Source organism: Electrona antarctica (genome assembly GCF_951216825.1).
Source record: "Electrona antarctica genome assembly, chromosome: 5".
Classification (NCBI taxonomy): domain Eukaryota; kingdom Metazoa; phylum Chordata; class Actinopteri; order Myctophiformes; family Myctophidae; genus Electrona; species Electrona antarctica.
In genome coordinates, this window is record NC_136810.1 from 39207481 (window position 1) to 39227619 (window position 20139).

Genomic DNA, 20139 nt, shown 5'->3' on the forward strand with positions numbered 1-20139 from the left:
GAAGCAATGCAACTACACCAACCAGCCATAGGAATAAATATGCCTATACCATGCGCATGTGCTAATGCATCTGAAGTTTATTTGGACTCGCTCTGTCGACCCATCATGACTCGGTCTAATATGGACATCACCAGAGGGAAAAGTGGGCATTGTCACTCCGCCGTGCCCGTGCGCCATGGTTATGGACTATGGATGTAGGCTATTTGGCACCGTGTTTTATAAATGCATCGTCTTTTTTATACCACGAGACAAGAGTGTATAGCTTCGAAACTTTTGACGTCTGAATCGGTTTCCTGCGGAGAGGAAAGACTCGAAAGAGGATGCATATAGGTGGGTTTAAATGGTTGTGCTTTCGCATATTGTGTTATTTGTTAAATGACTGTAGTACTGTATATGTATAGGCTTTAGCCAATGTTTCAGAGGATGAGAGACAACTTCAAGTTTGTATAGGCTACTCCACAAACGTGTTAATGTTAACTATATTTTACCTATTTCGACCGTAACGCAAGAGAGCGAGAGAGAGAGAGAGAATCTGTAGTATAGGCCTAATGCAACCCATTTGCAAAGGCAGTTAAGGCACTGCATGAATGCCAATGGGTCAATACCAATTTGTTAATCTGGATATTAACAAAGACTGCAGAGTGAACAAAACCAAAATATTTTATTCGGCTTTTGTGTGAGAAGCACTGGAAATCTGAACTCCACGCACGGTGCATCCTATAGAAGGCAAAGGAAGGACAAATCTGACAGCTCTTTTTAAGGCTGGGTTGTTCCCAAATGTTGGCAGCCGCTGCCTGGTGAAGCTGGAAACTCGGTGCTGAAGTGACAGCTCCCGTTTCACCCACCCTCCACTCCACCCAGTCGACAAAATGTGCAGGTGGCTATAAATAGCAGGTTTAGTTGTCTTGAGGCGTAAAGGGCTTTGGAACACAGAAGTTAAATATGAATGGAACACTAATAGACACTAATAGTACCTCATGAGTTTATTGACATGGTGGCTTAACATCACCACCTTTTAAAACAGGCTTGTCAATACTGTATTGACTATCAATGCTTTTCCATTCAGTATGCCTAAAAAAGGCTCACATATTATTTTCAGTGTCAATTACACTAGGGTCTAAACTTTTCAATGAAAGAGGGAGACCGCATGCTCCTCCAATCACTGCAGACATACTAAATGAGTTATATTAACATACTGACCACAGACCATATAGGAATACAGACTCAAGATAACTGCTAGCCTGTTGCTGAGGACCCAAGGACGTGCATTGTTGAGTCTGAATTTGATCGCATGAGTGAGTGGTACCCCGGAACTGGACTCACATGAATTCCAAATGTTAATGTCTCACTCTATGGCTTATGAACACCACACGTCTGGCCTGATGATGTCCTCAGACAATACGAACAAGAGAGAGAGAGAGAGAGAGGGCTGTCACAATTACACATTAACCGCATTTGAATTGTCAAACAAATCCTTTTGGCATAGAAACTTCTTTCTTTTTTTCTGCCTTGATCTCCTTGCCCCCTCTTCTTCCCTTTCTTTTTTTCTTGTAAAAGGACACTACCTGTATGGGAACTATGCACAAAAACACTACCTGTATGCAGGGAACTATGCACAAAAACGAATTTCACCCACTTTTTTTTTAACTTGTAACACAACTTTGATCAAAAGAAAAAAAAATTCAGATAGCCTTTATATTAAGGCTTCATAATAAAGAAAGTACAGTGCAGCTATATGACAAATAACTTAAATATACAAAGAAATTACATTTAATTTATTGTGATAATTATGACGATTATGCAAAATGTATCTCAAATTATTGTGATTAGACGATTATGTAATAATTGTGACAAGCCTAGGGAGAGAGAAAGAGAGAGACCACCAGTCACAAATACTGAACTCCTTCCTATGTCTTTCATTCCTGTTGTTATACCTTCATGCACTCATGGGTTTCTCACTGAACTCCCTTTTTTCCCTTTAGCTTGGATCTTTTTCTTATTCTTCAGGGAGGGCTTTGCATTTGCTCAGTGGACTAAAGGTGAGTTTGGCCTTACTACAGTTTGTTTAACACAGTTCGATATGAATAGTGCTAGCTTTGCAGACGCCAATGTTCTGGGCACAGTTTAGGTTTACATTTATGCAATGTTGATAATCAACAATCTGTTGACTGTTTTATGGCCCGGAATACAGAGAACAAATAAATGATTGATTAACTTTGCAGCCACTTGTCATGAAGGTATAAAACACTGTTCCGCCCACACAGAATCCCTGCATGGTTTTATTCTCAGCAGCAGTGCCTCTGGCTTGGCAGGGTGCTCTGATGAACACCATTATGGCTGCAGTTCATGGATGGGAACCCAGAGCTGGGGGTTGTGTCCTTGTCACTGTACTGTAGTGACTCCTATAGTAGGCTAGTACAGTGGTTCCCAAACCTTTTAGCCCTTGACCCAAAAGAGACATTTGATCTCCCCGGGACCCAAACTAGTGAAAATGCGTTGTGTGCTAAGGCAGGAAGGCAATAAGCGATAAGAATAATATACACAATAAGCCATAGAAACATGGAAGACTGAACTTCTGAAAAAAAAGACCATGTAATTGTGACAGTGTCAGTTTTAATTGTGTGAGTGTTTGTTTGTGTGTGTGTGTGTGTGGGGGGGGGGGGGGGGGGGGGGGGGGGGCAGCATTCTTGAAGACTCATATGCTGAGTTGTCTGTAACCCATGACCTTGTGTCCCAAAGGCGAGAGCCCTACCTACTGAGCTAGAGCTATCCGGACACAATCAGTTGTTGTATTGTTAACATCAAAAGCATTCAAGAAGGCAATAAGCAAAAATACTTTGAGTACCAACGCATAAGTACTCAAACAGATCTACATGTGTAACGCCCAGGATTCGAACTCGGGCCTCCCGTGTGAAAGTCCAACATCTTAACCACTATAGACCAAAGGGATATCCCTCTGGACCGGGGGAGATATTAGACTTTTGAGGCCATCAGGCAGAGACTCTGAGTCACTCTGCTACACTCACCTCCCTTTTGACCTCCCACAGGGAAACCTGGCACAAATGTAATGCCTGGGATTCGAACTCGGGCCTCCCGCGTGAAAGTCCAACATCTTAACCAGTAGACCAAAGGGATATCCCTCTGGATTGGGGGAGATATTAGTAATTATTGTCTCCACCAGGCCGAAGGCATGGGGAGAGAGTATGTTTTGCACTCCGTCCGTCCGTCCGTGTGTCCGTGTGTCCGTGTGTCCGTCCTTCCGTCTGTGAACAGCTAATCTCCACCACCGTTAACCAGGTCGATGCCACATTTTGCACACACACTCCCTGGATGCCAACGATGAACCTCTGCCCCAAAAATTCCAGAACGGCCGGTTATAGCGCCACCAGGAGGCCGCTTTGTGCAAAACAAGTTTTTGGACAGTACACCTACAGATTTTGTCCAAACATCACGCAAATTGGTACACAGTCTCTCTAGAGCCATTCAACGAAACGGGTCTTTCAGATTTCTCAGACTCCATCCTGATTGGCTAAGATTGGCTTCCAAAGTTCGCAGGAGTGCTCAGTTTCAAACAAGTTACTGCACATCATGAACACATCGTGTGATTTCCGTGAAATTGTGCACGCACATTCCCACTAGGCCGAGGAAGAAATACCACATGAACATTTTCAACTCAGCCTCATGGTGGCGCTATAACTGGCTGAAAAGTGTTTTTACCTCCAACTGCACAGATATGTCTAAAACTTTGTATGCACACTCCCTAGAGGCCAAGGAAAAACCTTTGCCTGGAATTTTTCACATCTGCTCTTTATAGCGCCACCAGGAGGCCGACATATGTAAAACACATTTTCTAATATTACTCCTTCTGATTTTATCCAAATTTCACGCAAATCGGTACACATGCTCTCCATAGTCATGTGATCAAGACGGGTTTGTTTGATTTCTCATAATCCACCTTCATTGCCTAAGATTGGCTTCTAAACTTTTCAGGAGTAGCCCGCTTTGTACAAATCGCCACAACTACTCAACGCAGCGTCCGATTGCGGTGAAACTGTGCATGCATATTCCCACTAGGCTGAGGAAGAAACACCACTTGACAGTTTTCAAATCAGCCTCATGGTGGCGCTACAACAGGCCAAGCCGCGTCACACATACACACACACACACACACACACACACACACACACACACACACACACACACACACACACACACACACACACACACACACACACACACACACACAAACAAACAAAACATGATTATATTACTCCTAAACATTTTGCCAAACACACTCCTATCCTCCTGGTGGAGACCTGTGCCCAGAAGGGCACTTTTTCTAGTTTGTAACTGTGTTGACTGTCCATAATGCTTGTAGAGGCCAAGCAGAATGCGGGGGCATCACTGAAAGCTGTTCAGCCTACTCCTCGATACTGTGGGAGTTGGGTACGGAATACAGATGGAGGGGGAGGGGTCTTCAGCTCCCCAAACTACCCAAATATATATCCTCGCAACGAGGACTGTTTGTACATACTGGAAGGTAGCACACACACACACACACACACACACACACACACACACACACACACACACACACACACACACACACACACAGCACATGCATGCATGCATGTACTGTAGCACACACTCACGTAACTTGCATCTAAAATCCCTAATTGAAAAATGAGTACCAACTAAATGTAAAAGAGTTTTCCTTGCCTCCCTATCCTTTGATGACTTTTTGGATAGGATAGATTTAGCATTTGGTTAACACCAAGATATAGACCGTGAGCCAGGGGGGTTGGTCGGTACCATCGGGCCGACTAAGGCTCATAGTGATTTTTGTGAAGGTATACATGTCTAGAGTTAGAAAATATGTGATAGCATTGCACCAGTGGTAGCTTTATCAGTGCTATCATGCATTTTATAACACTAGGCGAAAATTACATGGTCAATATGAAAAACATATAGTAATACACCGCCAAAATAAATTATAGAAAAGGTTTTTCCAATTGGTTCTGGTACCTCTAGGCATGCTTAAGAATATACTGAAAATCTAGGAATACATACATTATGTTCCGGAAAGGCGCCATTTTCGAGATGGAATCCAATATGGCTGCCAGGAGCTTAAAATGGCTATATAAAACTAGTACTAATTATTCATTATTTGGGGTTTTAGGGCTAAAGGAATGTGGCTGAATCAGTGAAAGTGAAATTATCATCAGGTAATTATGTATTGCCAAATCCAAGATGGTGTCCATACCAAACCCAAAGTGATGTTCTATTGTTGAATAGAGGAAAGAAGCACTGCCGTGGTCCTTGTAATGATGATGATGGATACTGCATTTGGTCATGATGAGGCAGGCATCATTATGTCCCTGATGCAGGGTGATACTCATGCTCAGTGAATAAACTGATGTGCTTGTCTTGTTGGTGTATTGGGGTGTATCGGGTGGACCTATAGTATAAAGTACAGAGCATTATAATGGGACAGTCCTGTGCAACCTCATATCCAAGTGGAATGTGGCAGACCACCAAGCTCAACTTGAAAGTTCATTTGGCTGATGTCACACAATTTGGATGGGACATCCACATTTTGCTAAGGGTGATCTGACACCTGATGAAATGTTCAAGCTACAAATGAGAAATGTTGATAAAGAGGATTTTAACGATGAGGTAGACCAGGATTTGGGAAAGATAATGCTGCCAGTCAGGAGGGCTAGGGCCATGTGGTGGGTTGATTTTATGATCCTGATTATGAGTTGAAGCTTACAGATATTGAATGTAGTTGCAAAAGATAAATATTATCATAGTGTGTTAAGGCTCATTCATAGTCTGGATTTTCAGTGGTGGGGTGACCACCGCTCCGGTGGTGAGGTGACCACCGGAGCTGAAATAATGTTGAGCGGTGGTGAGTAAAAACAGAGAGAAGGGCTGGGGCGGTGGCGGTGGTTTGCTCTCCACCGCGGCTTGTGACATTATGTTGTAGTTCGGTGGTCACCTCACCACCGAAAATCCAGACTATGAATGAGCCTTTATACTATTATTACAAATACCAGTTCTTGTGATGTTTTTGACAGTTTTTTTTAAGTGAATCATGAACGCTCATCAAGTTGTTTCCATTTGTTGTTCTCCCATAGGTCAAATTTAGCCTTGACCTGACCTCAACATGTGAAATTGTCCTGATATTTAAAAAAATAGCTTCAGGAATGCATCTTACTTATACAACAGAAAAGTGGCATTAACCCTTTCGGGAGCGTTCCTCCGTTAACATCCTCGGTGTTATACACACCGACACTCTACACTCTTTGCGCAGTGAAATCCTTACAAAAAAACCACTGCAACTCGCTTACAGTACAGTACAGTACAGTACAGTACAGTACAGTACAGTACAGTACAGTACAGTACAGTACAGTACAGTACAGTACAGTACAGTACAGTACAGAACCGTACAGTAGAGTAGAGTACCATACAGTAGAGTAGAGTACCATACAGTAGAGTGCAGTAGAGTACAGTAGAGCAGTACAGTACAGTACAGTAGAGTACAGTAGAGCAGATCAGTAGAGTACAGTACAGTAGAGTACAGTAGAGCAGTACAGTACAGTACAGTAGAGTACAGTAGAGCAGATCAGTAGAGTACAGTACAGTAGAGTACAGTAGAGCAGTACAGTAGAGTACAGTACAGAAGAGTACAGCATGAGTATGCCCCCCTTGGCGACGCGTGCAAGCTAGGATGAGCTGGCCGAAGGCCCGCGAAATTCTAGTTCTATACATACAGTATGAAAATGCAATGATCTGCTCGCTGCTCAGTGGCCTTTTTGGATTATGCAAATTGCCAGTTTGGGCAACCAAGCTAAAATTGTTCTATGTCCCCAAATACAAATCAAAACAAACAAAAAACAACATTATTAGGTTTAGTATTGAACAGATAGAAGACTAAAAGGTAATATTAAGGTACTGTATGTATTGGTGAACGGAAAGTTATCGTATGCATTACTTACACTGTACACTTGCACTATATTTAGGTTATTGAATTTCATAAAACATTTCCTTAGAATTTAGTTTATTGAATTTCATAAAACATTTCCTTAGAATTTATGTTAGGAACCTTTGTGCTACATCTTTCATGAAAACAGAAGTACGTCTCATGTTGTCTCTCCTGTAATAGATAATTACAATATTTCTAGATATGCTAATTTTAACAACTTTTCAGAGAAATATATTGTCTGAGCTGTATCCCAACCATTCTTCAAAGATAAATGATCAATAATGAGAGAGAACCATCAGTTTGAAGTAGAATACTTCATTCGGATTTTGAAAATTGTGTTTTGGCATGTGGTTATAAACGGAGTGATAACACACAGAAAGCTACCACCACTGCAATGCTATCACATATTTTCTAATTCTAGACATGTATACCTTCCCAAAAATCACTATGAGGCTTAGTCGGCCCAATGGTACCGATGACCCCAGATTTGGGGTCCTGGCTCACGGCCTAATAGTAGCACAGTAGCACAAACACTCATGCAGGCACACAGCACTGAACTAATGTTTGTTGTTGTTGCACTGAATCCTGTAGCCTACATGAAAGTCTACACAGAAGAAAACCAGAGGGGTAATTTAACGTAACCCTTATGATTTCACTGTGAACTATGTACGACAACTGCAGCCTCTAAAACTTGAAGCAATGATTGGAGAAATAATCTGTGCTTATGCATGATTTATGGCCGAAGCCGTGACATCATGTAGGCGGTTATGGTACTTTAAGCCTAATTTGTAATTTGACTTAGAAGGTAAAACAAGGGGTCTTTGAAGTTCTTAATGGTTCAGAAACATGTGTGTATGTGTTTAGTAAAATCTGCAGTGTTTCTTCAACTCTGAAAGTATAAAGATCTACCCAAATGGACCCGGACATGAATGGTCAACTTTGTGGATCCAAATGGACCCAAATTTAGGTCCAGTTTTACACTTAACAGTGATGCAGAAATTAACTAATACCATGTTTTACTGTCACTCACTGAAGAATACTGATTTGTACAGAATTTGAGTTAGTCAGCCATCTTTGTATTTCTCATCCTACGCCCATCGGCCAGCTCTGCCCCGTCAGAGGATAGAGCTGCTGTTTGACGAGACCTTCTATATCGAGGCGTCCTTTGAGTGTCGATTCGACCACATCGAGGTGCGCGATGGCCCCTTCAGCTTCTCGCCACTCATCAACCGCTTCTGTGGCTCGTCCAGCCCGGGCCTGGTACTCTCCAGCGGGCGTTATATGTGGATCCATTTCTACAGTGATGAAGAGCTGGAAGGGACCGGCTTCCAAGTCCAGTACAGCTTCACCCCAGGTACTACTTTGCCGAATGTTGACACACAGTTTTTGACCCTTTTTTATATATAGACAGTAAATTGTTTGACCACCAAAGTCAGACTGCACCACTTTAGCATACCTTTTTTCTCTCTAAACCAAATATATTCGGCAAAAATAGCAGATCTAAATGATCTGATATTTTTGCAGAAAGTTCGCCCCCAGAATACGCTAGGGTTCACCTCACGTGGCTAATTCAGGATGTTTTCAATTGTGTTTGTTATTTCTTGTGCATGCAGCACAGTTCCCATTTGAAAAGGAAGTTAATATTAATATAATTAATTTGATTGGAAGAGTGCTATGATGAATAGTTTCTTATTGCTGATAGTGATGCAGCTTGTTGTCTTTTTTTCTGTACGTTACCCCTCCAGATCCTGAGTTTCATCTGCATGCAGGAGGACTGCTGAACCCAATCCCAGGTGTTGTAACTACAGAGCTCAGCACACTTTCACACTCCTGTGTCTTTATAAATTAGCTTGTGTCTCAAACAGAGTGCAGTGTGTCTCAAACAGGGCGCAGCTGCGTATTAGCCACATCCCTTCAAAAGGCCTGCAGCATTTTTGTGTGCTGCACACCGTAAAATCCTTAGTGTTCATTTAACCCTGGGGGTCCATTTGGTTACAATTGTACACTCTTAGAGTAAAAAAAAAAGATAAATGAAAATTGGGGATTTTACTGTGCAGTTACCTGAAAATGGAGGTAATAAAGACAGGCCAAGTCATGAAGTTCGTCATGAACTCCAATGTTTTTGGGGTATTTACCTTCATAATACTTCATAATTACAATAACGAAACCCACTAAAATGTTACTTTTCCAATAGTCAAATACACACTCCAAATAATGTATGAGTCAATTGGGGCAGACAGCTGTGGCTCAGGAGGTAGATCAGATTTAAAAGAAGACTTCTTTTTAATCTGCTCTGAAGAAGGCTGTTGTCGAAACGCGTCAGGGTTCTCAATACAATATGAGAAATTGCATCTGAGCCAGTCTTGCATTTTTTTATTTTGGAGTGCCGCTTTTTCCACTTCGGTGGCTAATGAGTTAAGTTGTATTTATAGCTGAGCACCCACTGCTTTAACCAATGGCAGTAGCCAGAGGAAACGCACCTGCTTTTCTTTCTTTTAGTGAAGTTACTGTCTGCACAGAATTGTGGGATATCCTAATAGAGAAAGATAAATCAGCCAGCTCTCTCTCTCTCTCTCTCTCTCTCTCTCTCTCTCTCTCTCTCTCTCTCTCTCTCTCTCTCCCTCCCCCCTCCCTTCTGTTGTATGTGTATTGTGTGTGGGTGTGTATGTGTACGTTTATCTGGATAAATGCATGTGTGTGTGTGCGTGCATGGCATGGCATGGGCATGGCAGACTGTCAGTTTCAGTTGTCAGGGACTGATGGACTGATCCACTCCAGTCAGGTTGAGGAGGAGACCAAAATCAGTCCAGACCAGGCTGTAGACTGCATTTGGACCATCCGTGCCCCGACTAACAACAGGGTAGAGCTTGGTTATACACTGCACAGCCACACAAGCCTCTCCTTCCATATAGTAGCCTACCAATAGAGGGTATGCGCATGCATAAAGTGAGTGGCAAATCGAGTGGCAAAGTGAGTTTAACGTTGTTTAATGCAATCAGATAGGACTTTTCTGTTTGTATGTATGAGCTGTCAAAGCCAGAAAGTAGTTTTTGCCACTCAGTAGGCGTTCCTGCATAACTTCTGGGTATGATATGATGTCATGCCCATACCCTCTATTAAGTGTAAGAGTGTGCCACACTCCCGACTTTGACTCTCATCATGAGTTTTCACTTTCGCTTTGTCACGCGCTTCTTTTTTGTGACATGACTAGGACTGCAACTATTGATTATCTTCTTAGTCATTATTATATTGGTTGCTTTTTCAATTAATCGAATAATCAAGAAGCGAGTTTTGAAAATCGGTTAAATCACTTTGATTATCTGGTGCACCCCTAATCATGATGTAATGAGCTGTGATATACTCTACGTTTGAGGGGAGTTGGTGCAGACATTATTAGATGCCTGCAATACAATACATAAATACTGTATACCAATGGCACTTATGGCAGACAAATCCTGTTCTACAAGATTTGAATCACCTGACCTTTCCTTCCTTAGAGCCCCACTGTCTCACTTCTGTCAGGATCACTTTCTCAAAATAAAAACTTTTTTTAAATTGAATCGTAAAACAGTAATTTCATTGCAATATTTAAGCAGTTTCTACTTTGGTGGGATGGCTCTGTTCTGGGGTTCCCCAGGGTACTACAGGTCTGTTCTGGGGTTCCCCAGGGTACTACAGGTCTGTTCTTGGATTCCCCAGGGTACTACAGGTCTTAAGTGTTTTAGTGGGATGGCTCTGTTCTGGGGTTCCCCAGGTAAGGGTACTACAGGTCTTTGGTGTTTTTTTTCTTTTTAAATGGAACCTCCTTCTTGATGCAAATGTAGTTACACAGCTGTAAATTACACTTCATTTTTCCTCATTGTTCAACCAAAGATCTACCTGCGGTTCTTGGAGTACCAGATGGAGAACTCCAACGAATGCAAGAAAAACTTTGTGGCTGTTTATGATGGCAGTAATGCCATCGAAGACCTGAAGGTAAGACTCGCATCAGGCCGTGGTGTGAAAACAGACTCTTTGATACTCTTTGAAACCACAGCTTTACCTTCTCTGCTATACAAACTAATATATCCTTTCCATATTGGTTCTAAAAAATAGCACATATACATTTCATGCTTGTACATCTGCCATTTTTGAAAATGTTTGTTTTCTTGGGGGTCCCTGGCTGGCACAAAACACTTTCAGATGGGGGGTCCGCAGCCATTTTGGGGTCCATGACACAAAAACTGATTTCGAAGGCATATCTAGAATCAGGTCTTAATGGGTATAAATAAACAAAGTGAAGAGTGTGGGAAAATAATTGCCCAACAAGCGGCATTTTGTTTTTTTTATCACTGATACATGGTCAAGTTCAAGAAAATGTTCCAGTGGTCCCAGTATAGAGGGCAAGAACTGAAGAGTCATTTGTTTTGTTTTGTCATTTTTAATTGGTATCTTGTTTTCATGCAGGCCAAGTTTTGCAGTACGGTTGCTAATGATGTCATGCTAGACACCGGTGTGGGGGTAGTGAGGATGTGGGCCGATGAAACTAGCCGTCTCAGCCGCTTCCGCTTGCTCTTCACTTCTTTCCAAGATCGTGAGTTTGATCCCCTTGAAGGTTCTCTTAATTTGAACCCTTTCAAAAATATTTTATGAAGATGATGAAGGCCATGTTTTTATTTATTAAAATATTTTATGAAGATAATGAAGGTCGTGTTTGGCATCTTTTCATTTATTAAGCCATATAGAATAATGGCTTTTGGATGCATTTTCGGAGTGGCTTGGATTTCTCAGTAAAAATATGTCTCAGTCCCAGTTTTTTTGACTGGGGTAGGACTGGAAAGACAGGAAAGAAGGTGACAGAAAATAACATGCAACACATATTCCAAAGTGGGAATTCAACCCAGGACAATTGGGCCTCATGCGCCAACCGTTCTTAAGAAGTTCTTAAGAGGAAATTTGTTCTTAGACCCACTTAGGAAGTTTTTAAGAAGGTTTTGGGATCCCTCAATCTTTTCTTAGCTGTGATTTGTTCGTAGGTAAGAACAGAATCTACGCACACTGTGGAGCACTCTTAGGGTGCCTTTTTCGTTCTTAAGTGCAATCTGAAAACATAAAGGGAAAACAGCGCCATCTGCATGATGCTCAAAGTTTGGTCTGAGGACCTCAAGGGGTCCTTGAGGAAGTTCCAGGCAGTCCACAGCAAAATATGGAATATTTTACCACTTTAATCCCATTTTATACTTTTATACTGCCCATTTTGAGCTTGTAGATCGGCTATTTTCAAAACATTTAGATAAATCTTCAAAACATTACCCTAGCAGAAAATATTTTCATATGGGGGTCTGCAGAATGCATGTCAATTTGGGGGTCCTTGACATGAAAATGTTTGAGAACCACTGGTTTAGAGTTCACAACCCAACCCAAACAAACGCACCATACCCACCACATAACCCCCCCCCCCCCCCCCCCCCAAGTTGACTATTGTGAGATAAATAATAAAATACGTTCATGAATATTGAAAACTGTGGAGGTACTGAAGTGAATTTCTGTTCACTTCAGTACCTCCACAGTATTATTGATTTTTAATGTTTGGAGTCTGGTGTTGGAGTATTTAGACTTTAGTTTAGGTATTCTTGACTTCACTCAACTTTATTTCTATGTGTGAGGTCCTGTGAGCTGCAATCACACACAGGTGTGACTGCAGGCAAGGCCATGGAGTCATGCAAAACTACACCCATCTGGGTGAACACAGGTAGGAAAGTGAATTCCCAATGCCTTATATGGGATTGGTGGGGCGGTTCCCTATGGTAATTAGGATATGTGGGGCGTCTACCTATGATAATTTAAATGAACTGGCACACCCCTTCAAGTTACAAGGATTTGGATTCATCATCATAAGAACATGCTTACGAACAATTCTGCCTACTTAAGAACGTTTCATGAATCTGACTGGACTTCTCTTAGGAATTCACTTAGGAAGAAATGTAAGAGGAAAAGTTAGGAACTTATTGGCGCATGAGGCCCAATTGTGGTTATATGGTTGGCATAGATAAAATAAGTACTTTATTGTTTTTACACAAAAGCAACACAATTACGTTTAGAGCTCCACAGGCATAACCAACAATAAATAAAACCCCAAAAGAAAGAAACCCCACAGATAAATAATAATATACCCAAAGTGCAATGGGCCTCATGCGCCAATAAGTTCCTAACTTTTCCTCTTACATTTCTTCCTAAGTGAATTCCTAAGAGTCCAGTCAGATTCATGAAAAGTAGGCAGAATTGTTCGTAAGCATGTTCTTATGATGATGAATCCAAATCCTCGTAACTTGAAGGGGTGTGCCAGTTCATTCAAATTATCATAGCTAGACGCCCCACATATCCTAATTAGCATCCTAATTACCATAGGGAACCGCCCCACCAATCCCATATAAGGCATTGGGAATTCACTTTCCTACCTGTGTTCACCCAGGTGGGTGTGGTTTTGCATGACTCCATGGCCTTGCCTGCAGTCACACCTGTGTGTGATTGCAGCACACAGAAATCACAGGACCTCACACATAGAAATAAAGTTGAGTGAAGTCAAGAATACCTAAACTAAAGTCTAAATATGGTGGAACACCAGACATTAAAAATCAATAATACTGTGGTGGTGGTGGTTCACTGAAGTAATAATATTTAATATAATATATTTTTTAATATTAATATTTTCAATATTTTCAATATTCATGAATGTATTTTATTATTTATCTCACAATAGTCAACTTGGGGGGGGGGGGGGTGATGGCGGGTGGGGTGGGGGTTATGTGGTGGGTATGGTGCGTTTGTTTGGGTTGGGTTGTGAACTCTAAACCAGTGGTTCTCAAACATTTTCATGTCAAGGACCCCCAAATTGACATGCATTCTGTAGATTTTCTGCTAGGGAAATGTTTTGAAGATTTATCAAAATGTTTCGAAAATAGCCGATCTACAAGCTCAAAATGGGCAGTAATGGGACGCGTTTGTGAGCTTGTAGATTGGCTATTTTCAAAGTATAAAATGGGATTAAAGTGGTAAAATGTTCCATAGTTTGCTGTGGACTGCCTGGAACTTCCTCAAGGACCCCTTGAGGTCCTCAGACCAAACTTTGAGCATCATGCAGATGGCGCTGTTTTTCCTTTATGTTTTCAGATTGCACTTGCAACGAAAAAGGCACCCTAAGAGTGCTCCACAGTGTGCGTAGATTCTGTTCTTACCTACAAACAAATCACAGCTAAGAAAAGATTGAGGGATCCCAAAACCTTCTTAAAAACTTCCTAAGTGGGTCTAAGAACAAATTTCCTCTTAAGAACTTCTTAAGAACGGTTGGCGCATGAGGCCCACTGTGCTGTGTGAAATGTGCAAAGTCCAGTTCTTGTAGCCATTTAGGAAGGGTGGAGGACGGGTAATAAGTGGCTGGGGCATCGTTTAGCAGCCTGACAGCCTGTGGATAGAGGCTGTTGGTCAGTCTGCTGGTCCTGGACCTAATGGACCGGTACCTCCTACCAGAGGGCAGTAGTATGAATAGATGGTGTGCAGGGTGGAACTGGTCCTGGAGGATATTACTCGTGCGTCGCAGGCAGCGGGAGGTAAAGACAGTGGAGATCTCCGGGAGACTAATCCCGATGATCCTCCCTGCAGCCTTAACCACTCTGTGGAGGGCTTCCTTCTCTGCCCTGGTGCAGCTAGAAAACCACACCAGTAGACCGTAGGTGAGCACACTCTCTACTGCGCAGTGGTAGAAGTTGACCATCAGTTGCCGGGGGAGTTTTGCCCATTTAAGTTTCCGTAGGCGTTGCTGTGCTTTCTTCACAGCCGTTGGTTGTCCAGGACAAGTTGTCTGCCACAGTCACACCTAGGAACTTGTCTGAAAGTGGTGAGTGGCTGAGACATCCAGTCCTGCGAAAGTCGATGATCATTTCCTTGGTCTTTGATGTATTGAGAACCAAGTTATGATCACCGCCCCATGCGGTTATTAACTGGTTTAGCAAGGACTCTCCTTATTTTATCCTTAATATGCTATTTTCCCCATTCACGGTCTCCATGTGCTTGGATATTGATTTGAAACCAATTGGTTTCCATTCCAATCATAGCAGCACCCTCCTATGGTTGTTATATTGTACTACAGCTTATTCAGACGACAGACTGCAGCTGCACATCCCGTAGAAAATATATCCTCTGTACAGGAAGGTTTGTACAAAATATATATTATTTTTTTTGTGGTGGAGCATTAATGTAGTACAACTCTATGACTATCTATATTTGCTACCCCCATACAACAACTCTAGCCTGTCCTTTACAGTGGAATATTGTTAAATTGCATTTGTGAACAAGGCTGCTTATTAATATTCTATTGTTACTATTGACATGTTTTGCTTTTATTGTTGTGGAGCACTTTGTGACTATGATGTCTGTGAAATGTGCTCTTTAAATAAAATGTACTTACTTAAGTTACTTACTTACTTACGTACTTACTTCTACAGGCTTTGGTGGAAGTGTCTGAACTTATACTGCATATTCATACAACATTTTGAATGTCTGTGTCTGTCTATGTTTATTTTTAGCACCCTGTGCAGGAAATGCATTCTTTTGCCATAGCAACATGTGCATCAACACTTCTCTGGTATGTAATGGACTTCAAAACTGTGTGTTTCCCTGGGATGAAAGCAATTGTAAAGGTAAATGTAATTTGCTGTCTCTGCTATTAAACCTTCTTTAATCTCAACCTAATTCAATAAAATGCAGCTGTAGTTAACTGTAGTACTATTCAACTTTAACTTTATTTTCACAAGTGCACACTGCACAGCAGATCTAAATTATGTTAATTATCTGCACACCGTTTTGCCTCCAACATCCTGGCAAATGGTATGCAATAAATACATCTCTTCGTATTGTCTTTTGTGTGGTACTACTGTACTAAATCATAAAAGCAAGGTCTTAGCTCTTTGCTGCCTGTCTAGACTGATCATCATGGCTGTAAATCAGTCATGTATTTCCTCTACTTTTTATGATGGAGACACAAGGACACTGCTACTTTCAAAGTAATTTAGGTAGCTTCCTTTGCGCTATCATTTATTGGTGGAACTCGCAAGACCCTGTCATGTTTTGGCTGCTCAAGCCCTCAATGATGAATAGAAGGCCAGGACAGACACCGATACCATACCACACAGTAGCTTATGACTCTGCATTGAGTGAAGAGAATTTCAACAAAGGAACAGGATTAACCAGTATCCCAGCATATCATAATAGAGGGTATGCGCATGCTTAAAGTGAATGGCACATCGAGTGGCAAAGCAACAGGCAAAGTGAGTTTAACATTGTTTAATGTTGTTTAATGCAATCAGATATGACTTTTCTTTTTGGATGTATGGGCTGTCAAGGCCAGAAAGTAGTTTTTTGCCACTCAGTAGGCATTCCTGCATAACTTCCGGGTTTGATGATGATGTCACGCGCATACTCTCTATAGTCACATACATGATAACCTCACAGAGACATCAAAGTTGTCACTATTACGTCTTGAGAAATAGTTATAAGTAAAGGTATTTACACTGTATTTATTTTATTTTTAATTTATTTGTATTGTATTTTTTTATAGAGGGACAGACAGTAGGCTGACAGGAAATGGGGAGAGAGATGGGGGGGTGACATGCAGTGAGGGCCGTCGGGATCGGGAGTCGAGCCCGCGGCACACTGCCAGACTTGGGCTACCGGCCCAGGCCGTATTTACACTGTATTCACACCATAACAATTTTTTTAAAGTTTCACTTAAAAATTTTCACCGAAAATGGCCGATCTACAATAACAAGTTTGCATAAACTCATACCTTGTGATCGTGCAATGAAGTATAAATTGGGCTTATCTCTCTCTATCTTTCTATTTGTTTTCCTGCTCACAATAACGTATAGAAAGGAAAGGCAACGGCATTTTCTCCCAGATCTCTCAGACTCAACAGACCATCATCTGTGCGTCTACTGGGATCGTTGTGCTGCTGCTTCTCATCTCCATTGTGGTGCAGGTCAAGCAGCCACGCAAGAAGGTCAGCTCAACTCAAATGAAATGATTGCAGTTCAAAGAGATGAAAAGAATATCATATCGCATTTCAAATTAATTTACCGTATTTACAATTTTAATTATTGTTAATTGTTTTTAATTCATGGACTAGACTATTACAGAATTTAAATGGCACCTCCTGCCTCTTTTTCTATGACACTAGGTAGGCCCACTGTTGTTTTGAGTGCTTACAAAGTGCAGTGCCATCTTGTCATTGATTTCAATTTCCTCTGTCTTACGGCGGGGCTCCACTGGACGCGTGCGTGCGTCAAAAAACGAACCGGGGCAATTTTAAAGCAGTCACCGAACGCAGCGCAACGCAACGCATCGTAGGCAGTGGAGCCACCCTTCATTGATTAAAAAGGGAACATTCCCTGACCGTGACGGTGACGGTGACGGTGACGGAGACGCAACGCTGACGCGTCCAGTGGAGCCCCGGCGTTACTTTCATTTTCTCACTTTCTCACATCACTGATGTGGTTCACACTGGCAATGGCAGTCTCCTGTTTTGTGTGTGTTTTGTTATTATTTTCTACTATTATGGTTTGTGTGTATGAATTAAATTGTAATTTGAAATAAAAGAAAATCTGCTCAGGTATTTCAAATCAAAATTTGAGGTCAGTGCCAAACAGGAACAATGAAGAGGCTCTGCTCCAGTGAAATGTTTACAAATGTTGTTGTTGTTGTTGTAAATGTGAATCACTTTTACTGCCATTTGTAGAATGGTTAAAAGTCTTAAATTGTACCTTAATACTGGCCTTCTGTTGTTAAAACAGGATTCACTCCCAATCTTGTTTTTTTTATTATACTAGACCTGTACGTTCCTGTCGGCCACCGTACTTGAGAACGATGCAACTTAGGAATCTAATAATACCCGTTGTCAACTTGTCATAGCACCCATTTTAACTATCTGTCTGTGTCCCTTTTGTGCCCATACTGTATATGGAGATCTCTGTATCTGTCTGTCTGCCTCTGTCTGTCTGCCTGTGCCTGAAGAGTGCAAACTGTGGAAAGTGTACTGGTTAAGTAATCAATTTGCAGGTGTGGGGTTGCCATGGCAATCAATTGGCTGAGGCAGAGGCTGGGAATTGCACAGGTGAGGGGACTTAGTCTGATTAGGCCCACTGGCAGAACCTGAGCAGAGCCTTTTGTGGTGGTTCTGGTGAACCGAGGGTCCGACCAACTCGATACCGGGCACTGCACTCCCGGCAGGGGTGTGGAAAGCGTGTGTCCAATGTGAAGTCGGTGGGGCAAACGGTTCTCGAGTTACGTGCATTACAACCGTACACACACACGTACGCACGCAGACACGCAGAGACATGGCACATTTATAGTAGGATTTCGTTTTTTCATTATTATTTCAAATTAAACAATCATACCACGAAACCTCTTTTTTTAAAGATACAGTTGTGTCAGTAAAGTGTCTTAAAATCCTGTTTCCAAGGTGTTGGTGCGTAAGAACCTGTACAACCCGGCTGACTTCCAGGAAGTGTTTGACCCTCCTCACTATGAACTCTTCACTCTCAGAGACAAGGTGGGTGTGATTCGACCTAAAGAGTGCATGCATGTAATGATGATGGTACAGCAGCATTAATTTAGTTACTTAAAATGCTTAAAATCAGTCGGTAGAGCTCTCGCCTTTGGACCACAAGTTCATGGGTTTGATCCCGGGCACCGCCAACTCAGCGAAGGTTTAGCATGGCCCCCGCATGTTATCGGCTGATACCGACAATAAGCCACTCCTGACCTACTTCTTCTTCTCTCCCCCCCCCCTTGAAAGGAGCTGTCCGGGGACCTCGGGGAGCTATCGGAGGAGCAACAGGCCCTCAGGAAGTCCTCTGTGACCTCCTGCTGCATCCGTGAGCACCACTGTGGCTCCCAGGCCTCCATTAACTCCACCAAGTCCAGTCGAGGTGTAGGCCTACCTGCTGCTGCGGCTGCACCGGGCATGGGATCCATGGAGCTGACCCCACTCAGGGGTGATTACGTGCAAGGTGCCTCTAGTCCTCCCATCCGAGGTCTGAACAGGAGCGTGCAAAAGAAGAGCTGGCCCAATCTGAAACTGGGGCGCAAGGAGGGAGATCCAGGAATGGAGGATAGGGGACTGTGCTTGCAGGATAGGGTGATGGAGGAAGAAGAGGAGGAGGAGAAGAGGAGGTATGACGTCTATATTCGTAGGCCCGGGAGTAGGAGAGGGCACTGTGAGATGGCTCAACAAAGATCCTTGTCCATGGATTTCTGAAACGAGAGGATCCCAGGAGGAACAGAGGGAGCATGCAGTATATAAAGCCACGTGGAAACCTTGCTTATGATCAAACTAACGCTTACTCTAGATTTGTCCCAGAGTTTTGGTGAAGAATAATGAATTATTACCCAGATCGGGATGCCATTTGTTGAGTGAAAGGAAAGGATAGGAAGCACAAAGAAGACATTATGTACAACGTCTTAACTTCTCAGAGAATATAGTATATAAATGTATATAGTATACTATATACATATATATAGTATATAGTATACTACTATATATACTATATATATATACTGTTAGTGTATATAGTATACTAATATATAATTAGACCTCTTTTAAGGATTCATTGATGGAGAGAGACGCTGTGGATAAATGATGGCACGGCTGCACAACGCAAACTGCTGCCAATAGATTTACCATCATGATGCTAAGAAATGTTTTGTTAAATCCAATCCATCTGTTGTGTTCTCGCTGCATAGTGCATACTACTGTGGGAACCTAAAGAGTAATATTTGCTCTTTTGTTTTTATATTTTGTGAAATATCATTTATTGCAAAGCAGGACAATTTGCTTTCAGAATGTTCCTCCTTGTTGCTCCAAAAGGGTTTAAATGTTTGCATTAAGAGAGTGTGAGGGGATCAACAGTAAAACACGTTCTTAAAAATGTAAAGATTTCTCTGCATTATTGCTTCTGTTTGGAGTCAGAATTACTGTAAATCCCCTTATCAAATTAACGTTTTTCTAATTCATTTGACAAATTGATCAAATATTGGTCAAAATCATTAAGCGGTGGTCTAGGACTTGGGACTGGTATATATTGTATACTCAAAATTCTGGCATCGGTCGCGCTCTGATA

General features: G+C 42.0%; 1 protein-coding gene across 1 annotated transcript; it reads left to right on the forward strand.

The window, feature by feature from the left end:
* Window positions 1–215: 215 nt before the first annotated feature.
* Window positions 216–19452, forward strand: neto2b (neuropilin (NRP) and tolloid (TLL)-like 2b). The gene is made up of 12 exons (XM_079500616.1): window positions 216–330; window positions 1983–2039; window positions 4379–4540; window positions 8094–8342; window positions 8734–8781; window positions 9721–9848; window positions 10862–10963; window positions 11435–11561; window positions 15550–15663; window positions 16891–17021; window positions 18480–18569; window positions 18816–19452. Exons 1-12 carry the CDS (start codon window positions 321–323, stop codon window positions 19275–19277), a joined length of 1680 nt encoding a protein of 559 aa, XP_079356742.1. The 5' UTR covers window positions 216–320; the 3' UTR covers window positions 19278–19452.
* Window positions 19453–20139: the final 687 nt, after the last annotated feature.